The sequence below is a fragment of the Protopterus annectens genome, chromosome 3.part0, assembly GCF_019279795.1.
Source record: "Protopterus annectens isolate FY-2018-M chromosome 3.part0, PAN1.0, whole genome shotgun sequence".
Lineage (NCBI taxonomy): Eukaryota > Metazoa > Chordata > Ceratodontiformes > Protopteridae > Protopterus > Protopterus annectens.
Window position 1 is genome coordinate 241,161,276 of NC_056731.1, and position 26,677 is coordinate 241,187,952.

At 42.4% G+C, this 26,677-nt stretch overlaps 1 protein-coding gene across 1 annotated transcript in view; it reads left to right on the forward strand.

Annotated features, from left to right (window-relative positions):
* The window catches only part of SNX13 (sorting nexin 13), a 1,298,295-nt gene that overhangs the window by 130,181 nt on the left and 1,141,437 nt on the right, over positions 1-26,677 (forward strand). The window contains 1 exon segment of the mRNA XM_044065560.1: positions 21,242-21,330. Within this exon segment, the coding sequence (XP_043921495.1) occupies positions 21,242-21,330 (89 nt within the window).

The following is a 26,677-nucleotide window of genomic DNA, read 5'->3' on the forward strand; positions in this document are numbered from 1 at the left end:
ACTGTGTAATGTTACTGTTATTCAAATGGTAAGTGTGACCAAGACTTGCAAGGCTGTTGGAGTGGCCTGTACAGTGTCACCAAATAAAAGTGCCAAGTACTCCTCTAAGAGCTTAAATATGTATCGCAAATATCAGCCACAAAGATAAGTTTAAATATATTTAATTAATAAAAGAACAAAGCAATTGCCAATCAACACAGTAACTACAAAGTTCAGAATCACGGGAAATATTTCAAAACATCTTTGCAGGACAGTCTCAAATAAATACAGAAAACGTCTAAAGTAATCTTTACTATATTCCTGTCTTTATCAAAGATATGCTATGCCCTAAATAACTTACAGAGCAAAGCAAATGTAGATGTGCTGAATGGATGTTTCTAGGTCCAAGACAAGATATAAAATGCACAGTCTTTCTTTGAGAGAGTTCTTAAATTACTGACAAACACTGCTGGGTCAGCTTGGATGACCTCATTCTTTGCCACCTGCCTTCAGTTCCTAGGCTAACAGATACTAACAGAATTTTTAACATATCTGTGCGAGAAGTACATATCTCTCAGATCTGCAGCTGCTAGCAAGTCACAGAGCAATAAAACAAATCACATTTTAAACATAAATACTTCTCTCCAAGACGGTTGAAAAACTTATAGCTCTAAACATCCTGGCTTCTTGCTGCATTAACTAACTTTTATAGCACATCGTAAAGCTCTTAATTTCAACTTTTTTCTTGAAAGTTTGTAAGTTAATCTTCTATGTTCCAGCAAGATATGCTGTGGTTACATTCATGAAACTCGGTACATAACCTACAGTTCTGTATAAATTATATCAATATTCACAAATGACAGAATTATTTACAGAATCCCAGATAGCTGGTCTGGCAGTGTCACACCATGTAGACAATAAACTGTCTTTAGATCACCATACAGTGGATATAAAAAGTGTACACACCCCTGTTAAAATGCCAGGTTTTTGTGATATAAAAAAATGAGACCACAATAAATTCAGAACGTTTCCCACCTTTAATGTGACCTATAACCTTTACAATTCAATTGAAAAACGAACAAATCTGTTAGGGGAAAATATAAAAAATAAAAAACTAACAATAAGCTGGTGACATAAGTGTGCACACCCTTAAACTAATACTTTGTTAAAGCACCTTTTGATTTAATTACAACATTCAGCCTTCTTGGGTAGGAGTCGTCAGCATGGCACATCCTTGCAAAAGCTCTCCAAATCTATCGAATTGCAGGGACATCTCTTCTGCACAGCCCTCTTCAGGTCACGCCACAGGTTTTCTATTGGATTTAGATCTGGGCTCTGGCTGGGCCATTTCAAAACTAATTTTCTTCTGGTGAAGCCATTCTTTTGTTAATTTGAATGTATGCTTGGGGTCATTGCCGTGTTGAAAGGTGAAATTCCTCTTCATCTTCAGCTTTCTAGCAGACGACTGAAGGTTTAGGGACAAAACTGACTGGTATTTGGAACTGTTCATAATTCCCTCCACCTTGAGTAAAGCCTCAGTTCCAGCTGAAGAAAAGCAACCCCAAAGCATGATACTTACCACCACCATGCTTCACCGTGGGGATGGTGTTCTTTAGGTGATGCAAAGTGTTTTTGTGCCAAACGTACCTTTTGGAATTGTGGCCGAAAAGTTCAACTTTGGTCTCCTCAGACCATAACACATTTTCCCACATGCTTTTGGGAGACTTGATGTATTGTTTTGCAAATTTTAGCTGGGCCTGGTGTTTTTTCTGTGTAAGAAAAGGCTTCCTTCTTGTAACCCTACCCCATAGTCCAGACATATGGAGGATAAGAGAGATTGTTGTCACAGAGACGTACCTCCCTGGACTACATGAAAAGAGACATGGAAGAGCTCTTGGATCATGTGGCCCAGGCAGGTATGACCCTAGCTTTGAGTAGCATCCTGCCTTCACCCAGAATGATACCACAATATAAGGATAAAATGATTGACTTCATCAATTGGCTAAGCTTCTGGTGTCATTCAAAGGGGATCCAGTATCTGTCTGCCTGGGACGACATGATCGACAGACCACGTTGCTTTGCCAGAGATGGTCTGCACCTGTCACCCCTGGAATTCAGGTTACTGGCTAAGGCTCTTGCCACCCCTGTAGTGCCTTTTTTAGGCAAAGTTCAAAGGACAAAACCACGACCGTAACAGGTACAAGCATGCAAAATCAGAAGGTAATGCTACTCAGTGCTAGAAGTCTAAACCTCAAAATGCACTCTCTCGAGGCACTCCTAAAAATGGAGAACATAGATATCTATGCAGTAACTGAGACCTGGTTCAAGGCTCCAGAGAGCACCCCTGCAATACCGGGCTACAACTCTTACCACACTTTTTGGCCACCAAACCAAGATCGAAACACTAAAGGTGGAGGTGTCCATATTCACCAAGGATATTCACACCACCAGGTTAGTTGCCCAACACAATGCGTCTGAAGTTCTCCAGGTGCTACTAACATTAGGTAAGACTGCAATCCAATTTGTAGCTTTCTACAGATCCCCCACCATGCCCCAAGATTTTCACTACACCTTTCTAAACATATTGGAAAATATTAATATACAACCAAACACCCTAATACTGGGTGATTTCAACTACCCTGTCATTAACTGGGAAAACTACTCATGTACCAACACCACTGCCCAACAGTTCTTGGAATTCATAAATTCCAGTGCCCTGGATCAACTAATCCATCGTCCCACCAGGGGCTCCAATATCCTAGACCTGGTCATTACCAACATGGGAAATTGATGCTCCACACCTATGGTCACCCCCTCGTTGGTCAGGTCAGACGATAAGCTAATCACCCTTAACATCCACATCCCACCCCCACGTAAAGAAACCTCCATAAAAAACTTCTCCAAAGCGAACTTCATGCTACTCAAGTCAGACGTTACAAACTTCATGACACCCATGCAGACGGGAACTGAAAGTTCGACTGCTGAGTCCTACACTAAGGCACTGTACACTAAGGCACTGTACAAGCACATCCACTCATGCATGAATCGTGCCATCCCAAATAGAGCCAAGATGCTGTCCTCCAAAAAAAAGGAAGCCAATCTGCTGGTGCCCTGCCATAAACAAACTTTACAACAAAAGGAAGAAACTAGCAGAAAAGATGAAAATCCCAGCATGCAAAAAACTCCCTTACCAGCCTCAGTAAGAAGCTGAGATCCCTCATAAAATCCTCCAAAGCTAGTTACGAAAATAAAATTGCCAAAGATTCCAAAGACCACCACAATTTTTCTATAAGAATCAAAATGGCAATGCTCAGATCTGCTCTGAGCTACAACAGAATGGCATTAAATATGCTGATCCCAAAGATATTGCCAATAGCCTGGCAGATCGATTCAGTGCCAGTTTCACCCCCCTCTCACCCTCTAAATGGCCCACCTCAATACCGGAAGATTGCCAAATTCCGGTAATAACGACCACTCAGGTAAAAAAAACACACTCTCCAAAGCTAAGAATACAGCATCCATGGGGCCAGATGACAATCCCGGGCTGTGTACTACATGAACTACAAAATGAACTGGCATCTCACCTATGTGTCGTGTTTAATCATACCCTCACCTCAGGCTTCGTGCCTACTGAGTGGCTCACAGCTACAGTTATCCCATTCCACTAGGGGGGATCCACCTTGGATCCCAGGAACTACCACCCCATCAGTCTGACGAGCCTGATCTGCAAGGCCATGAAACATATTATCATGGAACTTATAAACAAAGACATTGGCAACCTTAAAACACTGGACCCCACCCAGTTTGGGTTCATGAAGGTCCGCTCTTGTCTCCTGAACCTGATTGACTTTTTCAAGTCAAGTTTCCAGAGCCATGGACGAGAGTAAGGCAGTCCAGACAGCCTAGCTGGACCTCGCCAAGGTCTTTGACACCATCCCCTACTCTGGAATCATAGATGAACTTACTAAGCTGGGCATTAATCCCTACGTCACTCGATGGGTTGCCAACTGGCTTACTGACAGAACCCACACTGTAAAAGTAGCCAACTCCAAATCCAGCTCCAGACAAGTGGAGTACCTCAGGGTTCAGTCCTGGAACCTCTCTTGTTTGGCATCTACTTCTCTGAAGTGTACAGGCCAACACTAAGGGACTCTGGCTAACAAATTTCGCAGATGACTGCAAACTGGGAGCCATTATTGAATCTTCAAATGATGTGGATATTCTACAAAAAAGCCTTACAGAAACAGATGCTTGTTGCTAGAGCTATGGGCTGAAGCTCAATGCCAAGAAATGTATAGTTATCCCCTTTGGGAAAAAACATGTACCCGTGAATTACCACATAGGTGGCAGTACACTGAACACCAAAAGTGTGATAAGAGACTTAGGGACACAGGTGGACAGTGGTCTCACCTTCAATAACCACATCACCACAATAGTCAGGAAATCCTTCTATGTGGCACACCTCATCACTAAGGGCTTTTCATCCAGAAAAAAGGAGGTCATTGTCCCACTGTACTCATCCCTTATTAGACCCATTATAGAATACAATGCCCCATTTGGTATGTACCTCTCAAGACATTTGCAACAACTGGAAAGGCTGCAGAAATACCTCACTAAAAGAATCACAGGCCTAAAGCAGATGCCCTATGCTGACCGCCTTAAAAAACTCCAGCTATACTCTGTTGCATATCATCTACTCCGAGGCGATCTCTGCTTAACATACAAGGCCATGTCAAACCCAGAGCTGTTGGACATGCTACACTTAAAGAAATCCCAATCCCTCAGAGCCACACACTCCAGGGATCTAAACCTTGTCATCACAATAAACAAAACATGTTAGAGGGATAGGTTCCTGACCCAGAGACTCCCCAGACTCTGGAATAGACTGCCCATACATGTCAAGCAGAGCGCCTATTTGGGAACCTTGATGATTGGATGGGAGAAAGGAAATTCACCCCGGGGATTATGTCAGTCGTCCTGCTAGACAGGGATCCAGTTAAGTAAATAGTGTGGGAAGAAATAGCCAGGGAATTGTTATGGCTAGGCTTGTATAGACCCTAGGGCCGATAGCCTAGTGCCAACCTGTGAACATGTAGTACACAACCATTACTTGCCAGAAATTCCTGTAGCTCCTTCAGTGTTGCTGTAGGTTTCTTGGCAGCCTCCCTGACCAGTTTTCGTTTAGCCTTTTCATCAATTTTGGAGGGACATCCAGTTCTTTGCAACATCACTGTTGTCCCCATATTTTCTCCACTGATGACTTTCTTCACTGTGTTCCATGGTATATCCAGTGTTGTGGAAATGTTGTTGTACCCATCTCCTGACTGATGCCTTTCAACAGTGAGAGATCCCTTTGATGCTTTGTAAAAGCTGTCTTTGAACCATGGCTTTTGCTGTAGCAGGCAACTGAGTAAATGTCACGAAAATCCGATTAGGACAGCTGAACTTTATTTGGGGTTAATCAGAGTCTCTTTAATTGATGGCAGGTGTGTACCCAAGAAGACTGAATGCTGTAATTAAATCAAAAGGTGCTTCAACAAAGTATTATTTAAGGGTGTGCACACTTATGCAACCAGCTTATTGTACGTTTTTTATATTTTTCCCCCCTAACAGATTTGTTTGTTTTTCAGTTGAATTGTACAGATTATAGGTCACATTAAAGGTGGGAAAAGTAAATTATATACTGTGATCTCATTTTTTTATATCACAAAAACCTGGCATTTTAACAGGGGTGTATAGACTTTTTATATTCACTGTATATCCATTGCACAGCTTATTGGTAAAGGTATGGCATACAAGTTCAGGAAGGTGATCATTCCTCTGTATTCTGCACTCATTAGACCAATAATTGAGTATAATGTCTCCTTCAATATGTATCAGTCCAAACACCTGATACAGCTTGAGTAACCAGAACACTTTTTCAATTTTAGGCCCTTCATTTCCTTGACAAAGTACACTGATCATCTCAAAGCTCTTGGTATCTTACTGACTACTGAACACAATCTCTACATCTGTTACAGACTCAGTTAACCCATGTTTTTCATATCTGCTACACATCTGCATGTCCAATAGTTGCAGAAGCACCTACTCAATTGACCTCTATGTCCTTTGCAACTTAATTATAATTTGCTGAAGGGGTAGATAGGTCTCTCAGAGAATATAGATGCCCTTCTATTCTCATGTTGCCATATTCATAATCTTAGGGAGTCCTGCAGCACTGGACATCTGGCCAGTATACCAAAGTCTTAGACACAGGGATACGTGCGACGTTGCATGCAGGGACCATAAACTGATGTGGGCTATATCTGTGACGTCTGCATGTACAAAACTGAGAACTTTTCTGCTGGAGTGTATTTCAGACATCTGATCGCCTGTCTCAGAAATCCAGCGTTTCTTTGACTTCGGCTACCCATTTTTTGGCGATCGTTTTCTAGCTGTCCACACTGAGGTAAATACCCTTGTTGGATTTTTTGTTTCTTTGCCTTTTTCAGGTGTACATATCATCTAGAAAGGGAAAGTATGCTTGTGGAAGATGAATTCCACATAAGGACACAAACGAGTAGTGCTTATTTTGTCTAGGGCAGCTCACGATTACAAGTCGTGTGACATTTGCCAATTTTTTGTTCCCGCCATCTGGTGACCTTAAATCTTTATTTAGAGAATCAGTGTCTCCGACATTTGACATACGGAATGGAAAGTGGAGCAGGCACCTCCGAGGAACCGCCTAGGAAGAAGGCCGATGCCCAAGCTGCACCTGAGTTGTCTGGTGAGGTTCTTGAGGAGCGTGTCGGCTAAGGATTACTCTGGATGTTGGGTATTTCGCTGCAACTGGGAACCGAAATGGAAGCCGGTTCTGTAGAAAATGAGAGTATGTCCGCTGAGGCTTTTCAACCATCAGAGCCTGATAGTGAGGGGGAACCATGGTTCGTGGCTTCGAAGAGGCCTACTACCGCCTTGCCATCCACTGTAACATTGGCACCCAGGTCTACGTCTGCTCCTTCAACCTCTTTAAAAACAAAACAGAAGGAGAGATACAGCACCATACTCTACTCCATCCTGGGAGACCTTTTCCCAGACTCTGTTCAAGGCCTTTCAGATTCTCCAGACCCAGATTCCCCAGTCAGGCCTACCAGTTGTTCCACAGGTACTATATGAAGAAGAGTCTTCCTCCTCAGATGTGTCTTTAACTTATTGCTCTCAAATTGATTCCCCTAAGGATTTTGCAACTCCAGATGAAGAGTCCCTCACTCCTGACTCCCCTGAAGAGATTTCTCCTTTGGGGATACCATTTCCCTGCTTAGGCAACATTTCAAGTGGGAGCTCTTAGATGTTTCTGAGACTAAAAAGAGATACTTTGAACTCTTGCAGATGGATCAACCTTCACCATCTGCAGTCCCACCTTTGCTTCCAGCATTCCAGGATGCTTTCTCTGCTGCCTGTCGGAGCCCAGAGTCACAGCCTCCTGTTTCTAAGAGACCAGACTGATTTTATAACGTGTCTGCAAAGGAGCAGTACTTTTTCAACAACCCTCTGGCAGACCCTGCAGTCATTGCAATGTCAGCTGATAAATCCTCTAGGCAACTACCGTCCTCCTCCCTGTTCCCTACTGATAAAGACAGTAAATTTATGGACAGATTGGGGAAGAAAGTACATACTTCCTCCACCTTGGCCATTAGCACTATTAATTATTAGACCCACATGACCAAGTTTGTTTTAGATTCCCTGACCATGGCCTCTACTCTTCTGTCTGAGATTCCAGACTCTCCAGCTAAGGCCCAACTGAGTACCCTTCTGTCCACGGTGTCACAAGTGACCAGACACTCTTAAGTGCAGCTATGATGCTGTAGAAGCGTCCTCAGTCGCGATGGCAGATACCCTGAGTAGAACTTTAACACCGTCCCATGAATTGATGCTTCACAGGAAGTATTTTTAGATCTAATTCACAGGTGGGGCATTCCTCAGGCAGATCTGTTTGCCTTCTCCCAGAACAGACATATGCCCCTCTTTTGCACAAGGCTTCCCCATCCACAAGGCTGGAGGGTGGACGCCTTTTCCTTTTCATGTGAGGGAATATTCCTTTATTCCTTCCCTCCATTTCCTTTGAATCAGAAAGTCCTCCTGAAAATACAGAAGGACAAACCAAAAATCCTGCTGGTGACTTCCTTCTGGCCAAAACAGCATTGGTTTCCCCTACTTTACGTTCTAGCCCAGGGCAGTCACCACAGGTTTACCTCATCTCTTCGACCTACTCACGCAAGACAGGGGATCCCTTATTCATCCCCACCTTCTCAATCTCAATCTGCCAGTGTGGGTGATGGTTCTAATACCCTTTAGGCACCTATATTCAGAGGACGTGCTCAATGTCCTGCAGGAGGCCAGGTAACCAAGTACCAGGAGATACTACTTAATAAAATGGAAAAGATTCTCCCAGTGGTGCCTCAGGAAAAAACAGGACCCATTAAAAGTTTCTGTTCTAATAGTCCTTTCTTGCCTATGTGAGTTACTACATTTAGGGCTGACTTATTCCGCAGTAAAAGTGCATCTGTCTGCTATTTCTGCTTGCCTTCCCTCATCTCCACCTCTAGCTTCCAGGTTGGACATCAAGCTGTTTCTGAAAAGAGTCCTTCGCATAAGACCTCCCCGTAAGCCTATCCCTCCTCCTTGGGACCATAACTTTGTGCTGGAAAAGCTTACATTGGCCCCTTTTGAGCCAGTCTATTTGTCCTTTCTTAAATTCTGTACTTGGAAAACAGTCTTGTTATTGGCCCTTACTTCTTCCAGGAGGGTCTCGATCCAAGCCCTTATGGCCTTTCCTCCCTGTCTTGTTTTTCATAAAGATAGGGTTTGTCTCCGAACTAACCCTTCATTCATGCCTAAAGTAGTTAATGAAATTTCCTTAAACGGGACAATTAATTTTCCTGTCTTTTACCCTCAGTCACAGAACTTCTCTCAAAGGAATTTGCATTCCTTGGATGTTCATAGGCCACTGAGGTTCTACTTGGACAAAACAAAACCCTTCAGACAGTGACCAACTTTTTGTCTCTCTTCATCTTAGAGCCCTTGGCAAGGCAGTGTCAAAACACACAATTGCCTCTTAGATTTCGAAGGCTATTGCCTTTTGCTTTTCCTTTCATGGAAAGCAATTGAGTTCATCTGTCAAGGCCCATTCCACCTGAGCAGCTTCCTCTTCAGTCGCTTTCTTCAAGGGCGTAAATTACGCTAGTATTCTAGAGGCTGCAACTTGGTCTACTGTACATATCTTTACCAAGCATTATAAACCGGATGTGATCTCCAGGGCTAGGACAGGGTTTGCTAGGTCGAACTTGCAGGATCTCATAGACTCTGCTCCCCTACCTACCTCCCATGTTACTTCCTAGAGAGCTGTGGTACTCTCTCCCTAAGGTTATGAATACTGCAACATGAGAATAGAAGGACATAGAATAGTTGTGTAAGAACTTACCACTAACCACAGATGTACCTTCTCTTCCATGTTGCAGTATTCACTTCCATCCACATACCCCCTTTTTGGTCATGTTATTATTTGTGCTCTTTTCATTAACCAAATATTTTGTGTGTCTGTGAGGTTTATGCTTTGTTTTCTGTCCTCCTGTTCCTGGGGTATCTCTCTGTGTGGCAGCCAGTTCTGAGTTGGGTACGTGCAGACATCACAGATATAGCCTACATCAGTTTATGACCCCTGCATGCAATGTCACACGTGTCTAAGACTTTGTTATAGTGGCCAGATGTCCAGTGCTGCAGGCAGCAAATCCCTAAGGTTATGAATACTGCAACATGGAAGAGAAGGACATCTATGGTTATGGTAAGTTCTTTCACAACTATTCTTTTCACTGGAATAGTCTTTCTCTCCTTGTAAAGCACATTGCATCTCTTACTTTCTTTAAACATAGTCTGGATGAAGGGATGAGAAATCACAAGATGTTCATCGTGTTACACTGCTGCAGTCATTACACTTGGGTTATCCTGCCATCAGGTGGTCCTGCAGTCGGCCAGAGTTCCAAAGTCTTGGTCCGGCATCGGTTGCTGTCGCTTCTTCCCTGACGTCAGTGCACCAGGGGTATATAAGATGCATCCGACGCCATTTTCTTCAGTCTTTCTTGCCGCGCGGTGCCCGAAGCAGAAGCAGTTCGCAATTGCCGGTCGGCCGACTCCTGAGATTTTCGAAGTCGAATCTCAGATCCAAAGTCTTCAATAAAGCTAAGTACCCCATTGGGGAAACTTTTTTGTCAGAAAAAGTTAATTGTATTTCTTGTGGGAAGCAAATACCTCATAAGGACTTCCACTCTTACTGTATTCCATGCCTAGGCCCTGATCACGACGTCACTAGTTGTCGGTTTTGTGCTAGATTTAACAAACGCACTATAAAAAGACGTTTTGATTTTGCTTTGCACTACTTTGGCCGAAGGTTCAATTATACTATGCCGTCGAATCAACCGACGACCACAATTCCGAAAAAACGCAAAGACAAGGATAAAGACAGGCATCCGAGGTCCAAAACCGACGACGAAACCTCTTCTAGGCCAGTCGCCGGTTCATGGTTCTCAGTTCTCAGTGAGGCACTTACGCAGCCCCTGACAACCGCTACCTCAGAACCACAGGCTGCCTCCGACTCCCACGTGGAGACAACTAGGCCTCTGGAAACTCAAGATATTGGGCCTACGGAAACTAATCCCTCAGATGGGTCCAGAGCCGCTGAGCAGGCATTGGCTTCTGAGGGTATTTTCAGACCTTCACAACTTACTATTAAAGCAACAGCCAAGACAAAAGTACCATTAAAGACAAAGAAGCAAGTACAGCATTCTCCTGGACAGTCCTCCATGCCTAAGAAACAGATGCTTAAAATGGCCGAAGACCTCATTACTTTAATCAGGGGTTCCCATCCCCCTCCTGACAAAAGGCCTGGGCAGGATACAGACTATGATTCCTCTGATCAGTTTCCATTTCCTCTGATTCCTCTTCAGACCAGGGATACTCTCTACCCCCCTATGAGGACACTGATGCTGAAGAATCTATCCCTTCATCCTCTCCTCCTGAGGATTATTCTTTTGGGGAAACTTTGCATACCATGAGGGAGCATTTCCATTGGGAAAGTCAGGATTATTCAGAATCCAAGAAAAGGCTCGTGGATTTCTTTTTATTGCCTCGGCACAGGCCCCTGGCTATTCCGCCTGTGCTAGATATTGTGGATGATGTGTTCTCTGAATCCAGCTTATCTCCTGATTCTTTGCCCCCTGCACCAGCCAAGCCAGATAGGTATTATAGAGTCCCTGACTCTCACAAGTTTCTTCTGCTGATCCAGAAAATATTTCCCAGGGTCCAAAAGGGGTTAAGGCTTCCATTGCAAAAAATCCAGTATCCTCTGACAGAGATTCCAGAGCGTTGGATAGATGGGGGAAGAAAGTTTACACTTCTGCAACTTTAGCAGTAAGGGCTTTAAATTGCCAGTTTCACATGCTTAAGTACCAACAATATTTAATGGCTCAGTTAAAACAGAAAATGCTTGCAAGCTCAGAAGCTCCTGACTGTAAAGAAATGCAGGATTTATTGCATGCAGTTGAACAGGTGGGAAAACATACTCTGCAATGTGGTTTTGATTCTTTAGAGGCCTCTTGTAGAGCCGCAGTTACAGGTTCTGTGATTCGAAGACATGCTTGGTTAAAAAACAGAGTTTACCTGATCATGTTGAGGCAAAATTATTGGATTCTCCTTTACAGCATGATACCTTGTTTGGTGTTAAGGCAGAAGAGGTGTCAAAGAAAATGGAGGATAAAGCTAAATCTATGCAAACAGTCAAGGATTTCTTACAGGTATAGCCACCTCGATTTAGCAGAAATTGGCCAACAGAGAATTGGTCCTTTCCAGTGTCAGGCCACAGAGAGGCAGATACAGACGCCCAAGAGGCAGATCTCAACCCCAAGGCTCTAACAGACAACGGCAGTGGGGCACCTCAACCCCAAAAGGAGGTGAGGACAAGTCGCAACCTTACAGGAAACAGTCCCAATGACTTCCCCCTTCGTACGCCAAGCACTTCCCTTTTGGCAGCCCCCTTAGGGGGAAAACTAGCACTTTTTTCTCAAAAATGGCAAACAATCACCCAAGACAAATGGGTTCTGAATATTGTGTCTCAAGGTTACAGGTTCCACTGTCATACTTTACCAAGGCTAAAAGGAATGCCAGACCTGCCACAGAATCAATGGGCAGAGGCACAAAAACAAATATCAGCCCTCATGGACATGAGAGCTATTCAAAAAGTACCACAACAGGAACAAGGACAAGGATTTTACTCAAGACTCTTCCTGGTCCCCAGAAAGGACAAGGCCTGGAGGCCCATACTAGACCTTTCAATTCTAAATACTTACCTGGATATTCCGGAATTCAAAACGTTGACATTACAGCAGCTTCTAGCCATGCTGGGCAAGAAGGCTTGGCTTGTCACTCTGGACCTCAGAGGCCTACCTGCATGTCCCTATCAGACAAAATTGCAGAAGATACCTCAGATTCAAAGCTGGTACAATGCACTACCAATTCTCTGCACTGCCCTTTGGCTTATCTACTGCGCCCAGGGTCTTTACAAAGTGCCTGGCACCAGTAATTGCACTTTGCAGACAAAAAGGAATTCAAATATATACATACCTGGGCGACTGCCTCATTCAAGCATAGACAAAGGATATTCTTCTACAGCATCTGGCATTTGTAAAATGGTTGCTAATTTCTCTAGGGTACACAGTAAACGAAAAGAAGTCAAATCTAGTGCCCTCGCAACAGATTATATTCCTGAGTGCCAGCTTAAATACAACGGCCCAGATGGCTTATCTCACGCTAGACAAACAAATTCAATTAACTCAATATTTTCAATTACTGGCAAAAAAGTCCCATCTCCCTGCAAGAAAAATTCTGTAGGCCCTGGGATTCATGGCATCCTGCATACTACTAATACCATATGCCAGACTGCATATGAGGAAATTACAATGGTACCTAAAAAGTGTTTGGACTCAACACACTCACAGTTTAGAAGCAGTAATATTAATGATTTCCTGCCTACAAATGGAGTTTTGATGGTGGGCACAGGCATGTCACCTAAGCAAGGGTCAGCCTTTTACCCTACCCACAGCCAGGCAGACTCTAACAACAGATGCTTCGGATTACGCCTGGGGAGCACACATGGCAGGAAAATGTATTCAGGGCAAGTGGGCCACAGACCAGATGCATCTTCACATCAATCAAAAAGAGATGTTGGCTGTTCAAAATGCCCTAACAGCTTTCAAGGACCTTCTACATCCAGGACAATTATTATTAAAGACAGACAACACCACAGTAATGTGGTACGTAAACGAGCAAGGGGGCACTCATTCTTATCCCCTATGCAGGCAAGCCATGACCGTGTGGAACACAGCTTTAACATATCAAGTTCATCTGCAAGCACAATTCCTGCCAGGAAATAAAAATACTCTGGCAGACGATCTAAGCAGAAATATCATGGACCCTCACGAATGGAAATTGAATCCACAAATCTTCAGCATGGTAACGCAAAAATGGGGATGCCTAGACATGGATCTTTTTGCCTCCCCACTGAATTGCCAACTACAAAAATTCTGCACAAGGACTTATCACACACAAGCATGGAAAGTGGATGCTGTCTCATTCAGCTGGAAAAGCCTAAAGGTTTATGCCTTCCCACCACTGCCTCTCCTTTCAAAGGTACTCCTAAAAGCCAGACAAGAAAAAACAGATGATCCTGATTGCTCCAGACTGGTCACGCCAGCACTGGTACCCAATCTTAAAGAACTTAGCTCAAGGCCCACCATGAATTTTGCCTCAAATTCCACACCTTCTGACTCAACAAAACAATCAGATCCTGCACGGTCAGCTCAAAACCCTCAACCTAGCTGCATAGCAGATTCATTAGTCAAACAGGCAACACCTCTCTCTAAAGCAGTTAAGGATGTCATCTTGGAGGCCAGGAGGCCTAGCACCAGGAAAGCTTACTCAAAAATGGAAGAGATTCTGCTCAAAGCCTTGACCCTCTTGTCCCAAACATTCCTCAGATTTTACAATACTTAACTGAGATGCTGGACAAAGGCCTATCCTTCTCATCAATTAAGATCCACGCCTCTGCCATTTCAGCACATTATGACACGGATCCTCCTTTATTCTCTCATCCATTGCTAAAGCAGTACCTCAGAGGGGCTAAAAACATAAGACCGCCCCGGAGAGCACCAACACCAACTTGGGACCTCAATTTCGATTTGGAAAAACTGACCCTGCCACCTTTTGAGCCAGCCAATACAGCCGATCTAAAGTTTTTATCATGGAAAACAGCTCTGCTCATGGCAGTAACTTCAGCACGAAGAGTCTCAGAGCTACAGGCATTAATGGCAGTGGAACCTTTTATAATTTTTCATCAGGACAGGGTTTCTTTAAGGACAAACCCTACCTTTATGCCAAAGGTGGTATCTAGTGTGGCTCTTAACCAAACCATCCATTTGCCAACTTTTTATCCAAACCCCCAGAACAAAGGGGAGAAACTTCTGCACTCTTTGGACATACACAGGCAGCTACGCTTCTACTTGGACAAAACAAAGCTTTCAGGAAAACTGAGCAACTGTTTGTAGCATATGCTGCAGGATCACAGGGCAAGGCTATCTCAAAGCAGACTATATCCAAATGGATAGGACACTGTATTCATTACTGCTACACACAACATGGAAAATCAGTCCCTAATAACATTAGGCCACATTCCACCAGGGCAACAGCCACTTCAATAGCCTTTCTCAGAGGAGTACCTACCAAGGAAATTTTGGAGGCTGCAACTTGGAGTTCAGTGCACACCTTTACCAAGCATTACCACTTGCCTCTTTAACTCCAGAGCAGGATTTGCCACTGCAGTTCTGCAGGGCCTCATAGCCAATCCTAACTCTTTATAGACCAGTCACCCAACCTTAGCTTTGGGATTCTACCCAAGTGTAATGACTGCAGCAGTGTAAGACGATGAACATAGTACAGTTTTGTACCTACCATAAATGTAGATGTTCGAGTGTTCACACTGCTGCAGTCCAGGTTACCCTCCCTCCATCCCCTCTGAACTAGCTGGACTTATCTATACCTTTCTATCCTGTACAACCTTTGTGGTGTATTTCCTTGTAACTGAAGGTACTGTGTTTATTTTATATGTATATTTTTTATTAGTGCCTACCTGCTTGGGGCACCTGACATCTGGGGCAAGAAAAACTGAAGAAAATGGCGTCGGATGCATCTTGTATACCCCTGGCGCACTGACATCAGGGAAGAAGCGACAGCAACTGACGCCGGACCAAGACTTTGGAACTCTGGCCGACTGCGGGACCGCCTGACGGCAGGATAACCCAAGTGTAATGACTGCAGCAGTGTGAACACTCGAACATCTACATTTATGGTAGGTACAAAACTGTACTTTCATCATTGATTGGCACCCTTGTCACTTAACCTTACTGATCATTAGTCTGTTAAGTACCAATGAACCCGTGAATGGCCCTTTTAGGGACATTTTCTGCCTTGCTGCTCAGATATAATTTCTTGGACATTTTCAAAGAACTGTTAAGAGGGTATTTAGATATTCTTGTACCTACCCATGAACAGTCCTTTTATGGTGACAGTCTTGTGTGTCATATTGTCTTCTGTTTCCACTAAGGATTAGTATATTTACTGCTTTTGCTTGAAACACCTTCTCATTCTGGTGCCTCCAGCATTTCTTTCAAACTCCAAATATTAAAACTTGTAGCAGTAAGTCAGAAAGAAGAGTAATTTCGTATTTTTTACAATAGGAGGCCTTTATATACTAGACACTATATAGTTAGTGGTAGGGAATGTTAATCTTTGTATATACTTAGTTTACTTGTTTAATGACGCATGTACCTATAAACAGACCTAAGTTTGAGGAACGTCATAACTCTAATAAGAACAAGGATAAATCTGAGGGTCAGAATTATAGTACAGTGCCTGAATTGTAGTAGTTGAGAGGTATGGCCTCCAGTATCATGCAATTCAATATAAGGTTCATAGGTAGGTCCTAGGCATACAGTCCAGGAGATTATTAAAGGGCCTAACCCAAATGCCCTATGTGACATCCAGTTAATATCCCACTGAACTGCCACCAATATGTGACATTCCCTATTACCCTGGGCCAGTAACTAAGAAACGTCAATCCTCACTACTGACTCCAATGTGAGACCATCACTTAAACAGGAGTAATATTTCACACTTCCCCCAAGAGCACAACAGAAACACGCTCTGTAACCTGGGACTGGACTGTATACTTCTGTCCAGCCCTAATGTAACTCCTCATTACACACTCCAGAGTAATGTGTTCCAGTTTAAGACCTCTGATACACTCTCACTTTAATTGAATCTCACACATCCAAACACTTCTGGGAACGCTTGACACAAATTTCTGACTTTGTCCCTTTCCCAAAATAATATGGTAAACTCCTGCCACCAACCAGAGCGTGTACATGCCCTTTCAAAGGTGTGTACATAGATTAAAATTGGGTATCAAAACAAATGGTAACCCATGACCTTTTGGAGTGACCCGGGAATTATCAAAGCCAGGTGTAAGCACTCTCAAATCACTAAAGAATACACTAATTGACCAGCCACAATGTAAGATAGTAAAAATATTTAATAATCAGCAAAATGATTACAAGTATAATACAGTAATTTCAATAAACAGAATTTAATCACCAGGAAAATGAAGTTAATACTGAATGATAGAAATCCAACATTTAGAAAAAAATAACTAATTAGCTATAATTTCCTACCTAACTGACAAAACTGTCTGTGATCTAAACTAAATATTACAAAAGAACAACATCAGGCTTACAGTTCTTGGTGAGTCCTTCGGGTATCCACTGCTCAGTACAACTGTGATCTATGAACACACCTCAACAGCTGCTTAAGCTGTCTTCAGCAGGCTCTTTTATAAGCTATATTAACTGTCTTAACTGTTCAGTTCTTATTTTCATTTCAGTCTTTGAAAACCAACAAACAGTTGTTTGTTAAAGTTCCTTCCTGTCTTTCAGTCTCTGACAGTAAACACAGAGCATCTGAACACATTCCAGTGACATCTGTAGACTCTGAGACAGTCTGCATTTAGATTCTCCTGTACAAACATGCGCAGTTAGAAATGTAAGCAAACACTGTTCAATTCTTTAAACATACTGTACAAACAGTATTACTCAACATGTAAGAAATTTACAATATCACACCTAGTCATGCTGGCATATAATACAAAGGTCAATCTGAAATTGTGTACAAAATCCCAGTCTGACATGCCAGCAAAGATGTGTCCAATTTTTTTACACCCTATTACTCCAAAGCACTGTCTAGCTAAGGTATTTGCTCAAGGTCAAACAGTAGGAATATATCAGCTTAGGGAATTTAACCCAGTATCACAAGAAGTAGGTTGCTTACGGCTCACAGCCTTAATTATCTTTGCCGGCTGCCAGATTCTTGCTTAGCAGTATTCTTTTTTCTGTTTCCTGTTGTCATAAACAATACTCATTTTAGTTCTAACATCCTGTAAAAGTGACAACGTTGTGCTGAACTCCCACTAAACACATTGAAACTACGATTTAGTCTTTGGATATTTGCATACATTGCAATATCTTCAGTTTCAAGTACTGCCTGAAGATCAGACCATAGTAGAACTCTGTTTGTGTGTTATGCTCATGGAGTTTGTTTTGGATTGCAACCTAAAATGTGATCATCACATGATAGCACTTATCCTTGACATGTTAAAGTTGATGTACCATATCACATACTAAACCAGAGTAACCCCCTCTGTTCCACATTCTCTTGTTTTATCTGGCTGTGCTATTCAGTGCAGCATGAAAGTTGTATAATAATTCAAGTTATTACATTAATGAGACACAGGAAAGTGAAAAATGGTGTACAGTCATATGAATTACTTCTGGTGCAACAGCAGTAATCCAATATAAAAATGTAATAATGAAAATGTAGTTTTTAGTGGGAATGAAGCTTGATGCTGTGAATTCATGTGGATGATTGTAGCTACCTTTGCTGTAAGTTACACTAGAGTGATAAAAGTTGTCATTGTCAAAAGGTGAAGTAGAAAGTACTTCTTACAATAAGTGATTTTGATACAGTACATTGGTTACTGCTCCAGCCTGTGCAGTTTGAGAGCTGTTTACAGAGAAGTTGCTGGTTGTAATGGAAATAAAGTGGGTGGTATGAGGATGAAGTAATAGAGGTCATAGGCAACAAAATTTCAGCCAGAAATTGATTCCTCAGTTTTAAAGAAGGAATAGACATAAGCCTGCTGAACGATACATATTGCTAAGTGGTTACTAATGGTAAGTGATATAAAATAAAGTTCTAGTTAAATTATTTTGTGTTGATTTGATTACTTAACTGTAAAACATGTCTATAACTATGAGGCTCAGTGCACATCAGTGCCATTGTTCTTCCTCTGGTTATCACATTTAAGGTAACATAGAGATGGTTTTTGACTGATTGAGAACTGATCCCAGACCCTAAGAGGATCCGAGAGTGTTGGAAAGTGTGCTGCTGGAAAGTATTCCATGAGTGAAGACTTGTTTTAGTCTTAGCAGTTTAATCACAAATTTTATATAGCACCTGGTGGAATGATTGTTTTTGACAACACTTATCTTTACAAATGTACCAGTTTATGCCTTGTTAGTAACCCCTTAATCAATTTCAGGGTTGTTGTGAGCTAGGTACCATACTAGAAACGGTGAGTTTTAGGATAGTTGCAACCAGATGATACCTGCTGTAAAAGTCAGCTTAAGCAACATGTTTTAGGAGAAAAGACGCAATGGGGACTACATTTAGAAGCACGTTTGAAAATAATAAAAAAAACCCTCTTAAAAGAGAGTGAGATAAGTACATTAAGGCCTTCCGGGTTGTGCACTTAATGTACTTCTGTGAGTAAGTAGGGCATACCTTTTGGTGTCATGACCTTCATACTCTGCCTGTCTTACTACTACTGTGTTATTGCTGAGACACACAGTATCATTTTATTGTGTAGAAATGGCATTTTGTCCTTTCTTTTTGTATGTTTGTGGTCATCTTGCATTCCTTTGACTAATTGTTCATTCATTATTTCTTGGTGCACCTTCATGGGGTTTAGAATGCTAATATTCACTGTTTTCCCATGGGTGCAACAGATTTACCTACAACAGGTAGTTGTCCTGCAAGAATGAACCCAAACAGGTAAATTTCACTAGGAGGGGATAACTAATACTTTATCCACAGTAAGACAATTGTATTTGCAGTTCACAACCATAAAAGAAATATTTAACTATTAAAGTAGCTTCATTTAAGAGCCATTTTAGAAGTAGATTGTAACATAGCACTACACTGTTTGGATGATTGGTACACCTAGATTTAGCCATACGTGATGTAGTTCAGTCACAAAGGCAAAGCCATACTGATGAAATTTTAAACCCAGGTGCCTCAGCATAACCTACCTTTCCCAGCTCAGTTGTCTTTGTTGGGTATACCATGGTCCTACTTAGTAGGCAGCTTTATTTTATATTTTTATTTTTTGTGGTACTCACATGTTTTGTGTAAACAATATCTCAAGATATAAATAATTAAATCAAGCAATTATATCTGACTTGGATTTATTTAATTTTAGATTGATAGGTTTCTAAGTGTTTACTAGGCTAATGACCCTGGGGGCCATTTTAAGCCTAAACATATTTCCCTAGATGAGAATCAAACCCTGTACTTTGTGTCAGGTAAACAATAACTCTTATACCACCCCCAACCCAGAGATGATTACCAAGCTAATGATACCAAGGAGCTTTTTTATGCCAAGCCATGCTTCCTAAATTGAGTATCAAACCCTACACCTTATGTCTGCGAGGTAAACATGTTAACCATTATGCCAATCCATAACCCTTATGAATGGATTTAATATTTTGGTAATATTACATTACTTAGTGTTTGTAGATACTGTCCCAGTAGACAGGTACAATGTTTGATTTTGTTTCAATACCTCTGTTTTACCCATTACAGTGGTGGTGTGGGGGATATAGGCACAAAATTTGACATATTCCTGCACTGCATGCATCTTTGCATATGTTTGAGTAGTGGAGATGCATTGTTTTTGTTCAGTTGAAAGAGGTCTTGGCATGTCTGGGAATTGGTTTGAGTTTTGTTTACTAAGGAAGTATGAAATCTAAATTGTGAACATTTGGCTGTGGGGAAAATGTGAAAGTAATGATGGGTTACTTTAGAAAGTGCTGCTTATTGAAGCAGAAAAAAGTAGATGTCTTTTCCTTTTCTCTGTAATTAGTACTTTTAAGTGGTTGCATATCTTATCTTGAGTGACTAAGGAACTTATTCTTGGTAGAGCAGAACTTTCAAACAATGTAGTTTGCAAGAATGAAGATCATATGATGGGATTCATTACCTGTTCCTTTTCCTTTCAGATGTGTTTTCTCACTGTACTCCTACTGTCTTACAAAACTATGGAACTCCTCCATTCTACTGCAGCTAAAACTTGCAGAAGATGACAAATGCTTTAAAGGCCTACTAAAACAGCACCTACAACATTCCTAGCTCTGCTCTTGCTCTTCACCTGGTTAATACCTACCAAAGTAACATGTTAAGCTACTGTACCTCCAACAAAACCATACCTTACCCTTCCTAACTCATCACTTATGGAATCCATCATGATGATGCTCTTAGTACAATTTTAGTTTTCTCTTCTGCCGTAAACAGTCAGTACTTCTGTATTGTTTTTTTTACCTCTCCTCTCTGAAACTAGTTTATTTTTTTCTCTTATTTTACCTCCACTTTGTAACTGCAAAACTAAATGTAAATGGGTGCATTTTCCATTTGTTTTACTTTTTTCTTTCTGGGCATAGCATTTTTCTAAACAGATAACTACCATATTTACTTGTACACTATGGTTAATACAAAAATTAATGTAAGACTCAGTACTATCTACAATGTAAAATAATATAATCAGGATGCCAATGTATTGTAAACACTTGTAACATATGAATGTAAATGGTGGAGCTTTTCTCCCTCGGTCTCCACTGAAAAAAGGCATTTCAGTCCCAGTCAAACTTTCTCTGTCAGCAAAGACAAATAATAAATGCATAAAACATGTAGTATCCTTTTTAAGATAATTGCTTTCTGTTACTGTACCTGCTACACCTGATGAAGTGTAAATTCTCAGTAGATCTACTTACAATATTTTTGTTTTTGCTTTTAGGATTTTTAAGGGATCTGTGTGAGGTTCTGCTGTATTTATTGCTACCTTCTGGAGACTTCCACAGCAAAAACATGCGATATTTTGTTAGGGTAAGAAAGAACATTATTTTATTATACAGCAGAGAAGTTATTGCATTAATTTTGGCTTAAGCTTTAGGATGTGGTCAGCTCAAAAAAGTTGACACCAGCACCTTTTGTTTCTATTTTTTAATCATGTTAAAGTGAAATAAGTTGCATATGCGAGAGTTCTTTTGTCTAAAGGCTGTGACATTTTCACTTAACATTTTTTGTTCTGGCATGATATTTCTGTACTTGCTGCAGACTAGCTTTAACATAATTTACTTTCATTTGGCTAAAAAACACTTAATTCACTTGAAGTATGTGGAATTTCCCACTTGGAATTTATTTAGTATTTGTTACACTTCTGACCATACAGGATTTTAGGAAGTAGAAATGATTAACATTTGCTCTAAGTTTAAAGCTGGCACTGAGGGAATTAAAAATACAAATAATTCTTTCTGTTGGTGAGTTACATTCTTGGATTCCTAAGACTGGGATCTACTGATGTCATACCTATACAGTCTTCATTAGAACAGGAGAAAGCATTTGCCTAGATAATATATTGAACCCACTGCATCATAAAATATAGAAAAAGAGAAGTTATGTACTCACCATAATGTTCCATGTTTGTTATCCATAATATCGCCTTGATTCTTGATGATGGTTGGGTTTGGAACCGAGCATCGGTTCTGACTCAGACTCATACTAAAGCTCGAGAGCTTTTACTGGCTCGAGGCTACATCCTATCCCAAGATGCCTAGTGACTGTTACCCAGATCTCTTTTGAGAGAAACTAAAGACTAGACAGTGCAACCCAGTGGAACAACTACTACAGATCCTCTGTCCATAACTCCTAAGGCATGAAGGGAATCGGGCAATTTACAGCTAATTTCAGAAAATTCCTCTCAATCCTCCAGGAAGGGTGAAGGAGGGGTGGGATGCAAGAATGAAGGTGAGATTATGGACAACAAACATGGAACATTAGGGTGAGTGCATAACTTCTTTGTTATGTTGTCCTATCTCACCTTCATTCTTGATAGTTGGGACAGTGTCCCCAACACATTCTTTCTCTGGTGGCTCAAGAGAATAAACTCTTCAGAACAGTGGAACCAAAGGATGCCCTGTTCCGGGAGGCCAAAGGTATGAGGGTTAACCCATGTAGCTGCAGCACAAATTGAATCCAAAGGGAGCCTAGCTTGAAAGGCAGTGGAAGTCGACATAGCTCTAGCTGAATGCCCTCTATTTTTTTCCGGCAGCTCTTTATTGTAAGAGTTATAGACATAAGTAATGGTGTCTGTAAAGCCATTTTGATAATTTGACTTTTGAAAACTGAAGTTCCTTTTCTCTTTTTTGAGAATGAAAGAGTTTGTCAGATTTTCAAAATTCCTCTGTCCTTTGCAAGTAAAAACGTAACTGCCTATGTACATCCAATTGGTGAAGCTTGTATTCTGCCTTGTTGCCATGATTGGGGAAAAATACCAGTAGCTCAATAGATTGATTTAAACTGGCCACAGAACAAACTTTTGGCAGAAAAGAAGGATTTGTCCTGAGAGAGACTCTGTCTTTGTGGAAAAGCAGATAGGGAGGGTAGATAGAGCTTGCAGTTCTGAAACCCTCCTAGCGGAAATAATGGTTGTTAGAAAGATTGTCTTCCAAGATAAGAACTTTAGTGGGCAATTGGAGGCTGGTTCGAATGGAGGGAGAATTAAAGATAACACCAAATTAAGGTCCCAAGGAGGTGGTGGTTCTCTTATGGGAGGTCTTAAAAGGAATGTACCCCCTCAGAAAGGCTTTGTATAATCTGTGAGGCATTGTATTAGATCCCATGTCTCCTATGTGGTAGTTTGATATGGCAGCTAGTTATACTCGTACCATGGCTGCTGCTGCACCCCAATTAAAGGTTTCTGTTAAAAATTCCAGGATTGCAGATATAGAGGTTGTAAAGGGGTCTATATGTTTGTCAGACCAACAAAAAAATCTCTTCCATTTGCTTGCATAAATTTTCTAGTTGTATTCTTGTGCGACAAAACCAGAATGTGTCGCACTGCCGGGGATAGTTCTGGAAGCCTGGCTAAGATTGGAAGTGGAGTAACCAAGCTGTCAGCTTGAGGCTTTGAATAGAAGGGTGGAGCGTTCCTGGCTTATGAGTCAGATGATCTGGCACTGGGTTCAGCATCCAATTCTCCTTCTGAAGATGGGGCCATAGAAAGAGGAACCATATCTGACAAGACCAGTGAGGAGCAATAAGGGTTAGCCTGCGACTCAATGATTTGGCTTTCTGGAGGACCTTGGGTATTAATGAAAACGGGGGGGGGGCATACAGGAGTCCTGGGGGGGGCAATCGTGAACAAGTGCATCCCTTGGTGACTCCCCCGGAGGTGGAATTAGGGCAAAGTAGCTGCTGCATTTAGAGTTGATGGATGTGGAAGAGAGGTCACAGTAGGCTGGCTGCACTTGCAAAAAATTTGGTTCGCAATTTCCCGATTCAGGGACCACTCGTGAGGCATAAGAATTGTCTTGCTTATTCTGTCCTCTATCACGTTGGATTTCCCCGGGATGTGCGTTGCAATCAAAAAAACACTGAGAAGAAATTGCCCATTGCCATACTCTGAGCCTCTCAACAGAGGGGGTAGGATCTGGTTCCGCCTTGTTTGTTGATGTACCACACTACGGACATATTGTTTGTTTGTATTGCAATCGTACCTGTTGGAAGAGAGGTCTGGAATGCTTGCAAAGCCAGAAGCACTGCCCTCATCTCTAGGACATTGATGCGCAAGTGGTATTCATGTTCTTGTCAAGTCCCTTTGACAGTCTAACCCAGATAATGCCCCCTCACCCTGTCTGGGAAGCGTCCGTGGTCACTGTAGCTACAGGTTGGAGGAGAACAAATGGTCAGCATATTGTTACTTGCATGGACTGAAGCCACCATCGTAAGTCCGTCTTGCAGGTGTTCGTAATGAGAATCTTGTGTGACATGGACAACTTGTGCATGGACCACTGAGCAAAGAGTAGCCACTGTAATATCCTCATGTGTAGACGCACCAGTGGGACTAATGCTATTACAGCTGCCATTGAACCTAGAACCTTGAGGACAAATTTTGCCTGCACTTTTTCATTCATGAGCAATAATGACACTTGATGGCGTAATGTTTGAATTCTTTCGTGAGGCAGTTTTGCAACCATGTCTTTTGTGTTTAAGCCTGCCCCGATAAAGGTAATATGCTGTGACAGCAACAAGGCAGATTTTTTGAAATTTATGGTAATGCCCAGCTCTGGGCAGAGGTGAATGGTGGTGTCTCTTGCCCTGGTTAGTAGATGCGTAGTGGTGGTGGTCAGGAGCTAGTTGTCTAGGTATGGAAACACCCGGAATCCTAGACACCTCAGGTGAGCCATAACTACTGATGTTGGTAACTGTAGTGGGACCAAAGGGCAGAGCTCTGAATTTGTAATGACTAGCTTCCAACCAGAAGTGTAAATGTCTTTTGGATCGCCTATCCATCTTTGTATGGTAGTACGCATCCTGAAGATCTGTGGAGCACATCCAATTGTCTTGTCCCAGAAAAGGGAGTATAGACTGCAGTGTCACCATCCAGAACTTCATTTTCTTTACTGACTTGTTCAGTCTGCTGAGATCCAAAATTGGTCTCCAGTCCGATGTCTTTTTTGGAACTAAAACGAACCTTGAGTAAATTCCGGATCAGATTTGGTCTGCAAGGACTTCATGGATGACTCTTTCTTAGCAGCCTTTGAATTTCTAGGGTTGCTTGATCCCTTTGACTGGGTATGTCTAGGATTGACTTTGGAAGGGAGAAAGGAATGTTGTATCCCCTGGATATGATCAACTGTACCCATTTGTCTTGAGTGATGTCCAGCCAGGCTTTTAGGTACAATGATAATCTCCCCCCAACTGCTTCCAGAGGTGGACAGGCAGGCCTCCTTTCAGGAGCACTGGAAGAGCCTACCAGAGAACGTATCTCTTGATGCCCTGATTCTGCAGACCCTCTCTGCCACGAGGAAGGCATCTTCTGTTATTTCCCCCTCTGCCCACGAGCATCCGGCAAAGCTCCTTTGGATTTCCTGAACAACATTTTTCTGCCCATTTGACCTTTGGGATAAGGTCTGGTAGGGACGGAGAAACATACTCCCACAAGTTTTGACATCTTGTTTGCTGCTGCTAAGAGTCTATTTCACTTATGGCCCAAACAAAGACGAGCCGTCAAAAGGAGCATCAATAAAGGAAGAATTGAAGGGTTCAGCAAACTCACAAAGACTCATCCAGGAATGTCTCCTCAGAGTCATTCCTGTGCCTGCTGGCTCCATCTGCCCCATAAGAAATGAGTTGCATGGAGGAGTTTGTTATAGAGGTTAAGTTCACAAGCTGAGAGCTTACCTTGTCAGGTAACCCCCCCCCCCCAGCTTTAGCACCGTGGATGGTATCTCCTAGCTCCTTGAGGAGATCCCTCTGAAGAAGAGAAGTGGGATAAATTAAGCGACCTAAGGGTAAAGACCGCTGAAGAGAACATACCCTTCCCATATCTGTCCATCGTTCGAGACTCCTTATTCGGTGGGTGGACAGAAGTTTCGGCTAATTGCTTCTTGGTGGCTGCCGCCACCACCATGGCATCTACTGGGACACCTTTAGTTAGAGATTGTTTGTCCTCCGGGGCTGTAATAAATTTGTTGGGCCTCTTGGAACTGGTTCCACTGACTCTGGAGAGCCCAATGCCTTTCGACTGACTTACACCCAGGAGCTGGTTGAAAGGTGGAGACACCCAAGAGGTGGAGGGTCGAGAACCAAATGCCTCCAGGTATACCGACTCATCTTAAGAAGGGGAGAGAGTCTTCTAGCCCCCCTCTCTGTTTTAGCATCTCTAAGATGTCTGAAAAGGAGACATCCTCAGATGGTGTCCGTGGGGACCTTTCTGAATTCTCTGTCAGTTTCCAATGTGACAGACTCAGGGGAGTCTTATTTGTTAATTCTTACAGGTACTCTTCCGAGGGACCTCCTCAGAGGGATGCTCCGGGGAGGGTTCAGAAGAGAGGGTCTCACCCATTGGGGTGTCCCGGGGCATTGGTTCTCTATGCCTGGGTTGGAGGGATGGTGTAGAGGTTGACATTGTCCCTTTTGGGGGAAGAGTTGCTGGAGCAGAAGGTGGAGCAGTCTCTTAGGAAAGCACACTCCTCGTCACCTCAAAAGCACCCCGATCCTAGGCCGAGAGAGCCACCGGCTCTAAGGAACCAGGAGACCTCCACCGCACCAACGAGGATGGCTCTGTGGTTGACGTGGATGCTTAACTCCCCTGCGCCGAAGCTCCGAGTGGGAGAGTCTGGTCTGACAAGGGTCCAATTCGACTCGGCCCCATATCCTTCGATGGGGG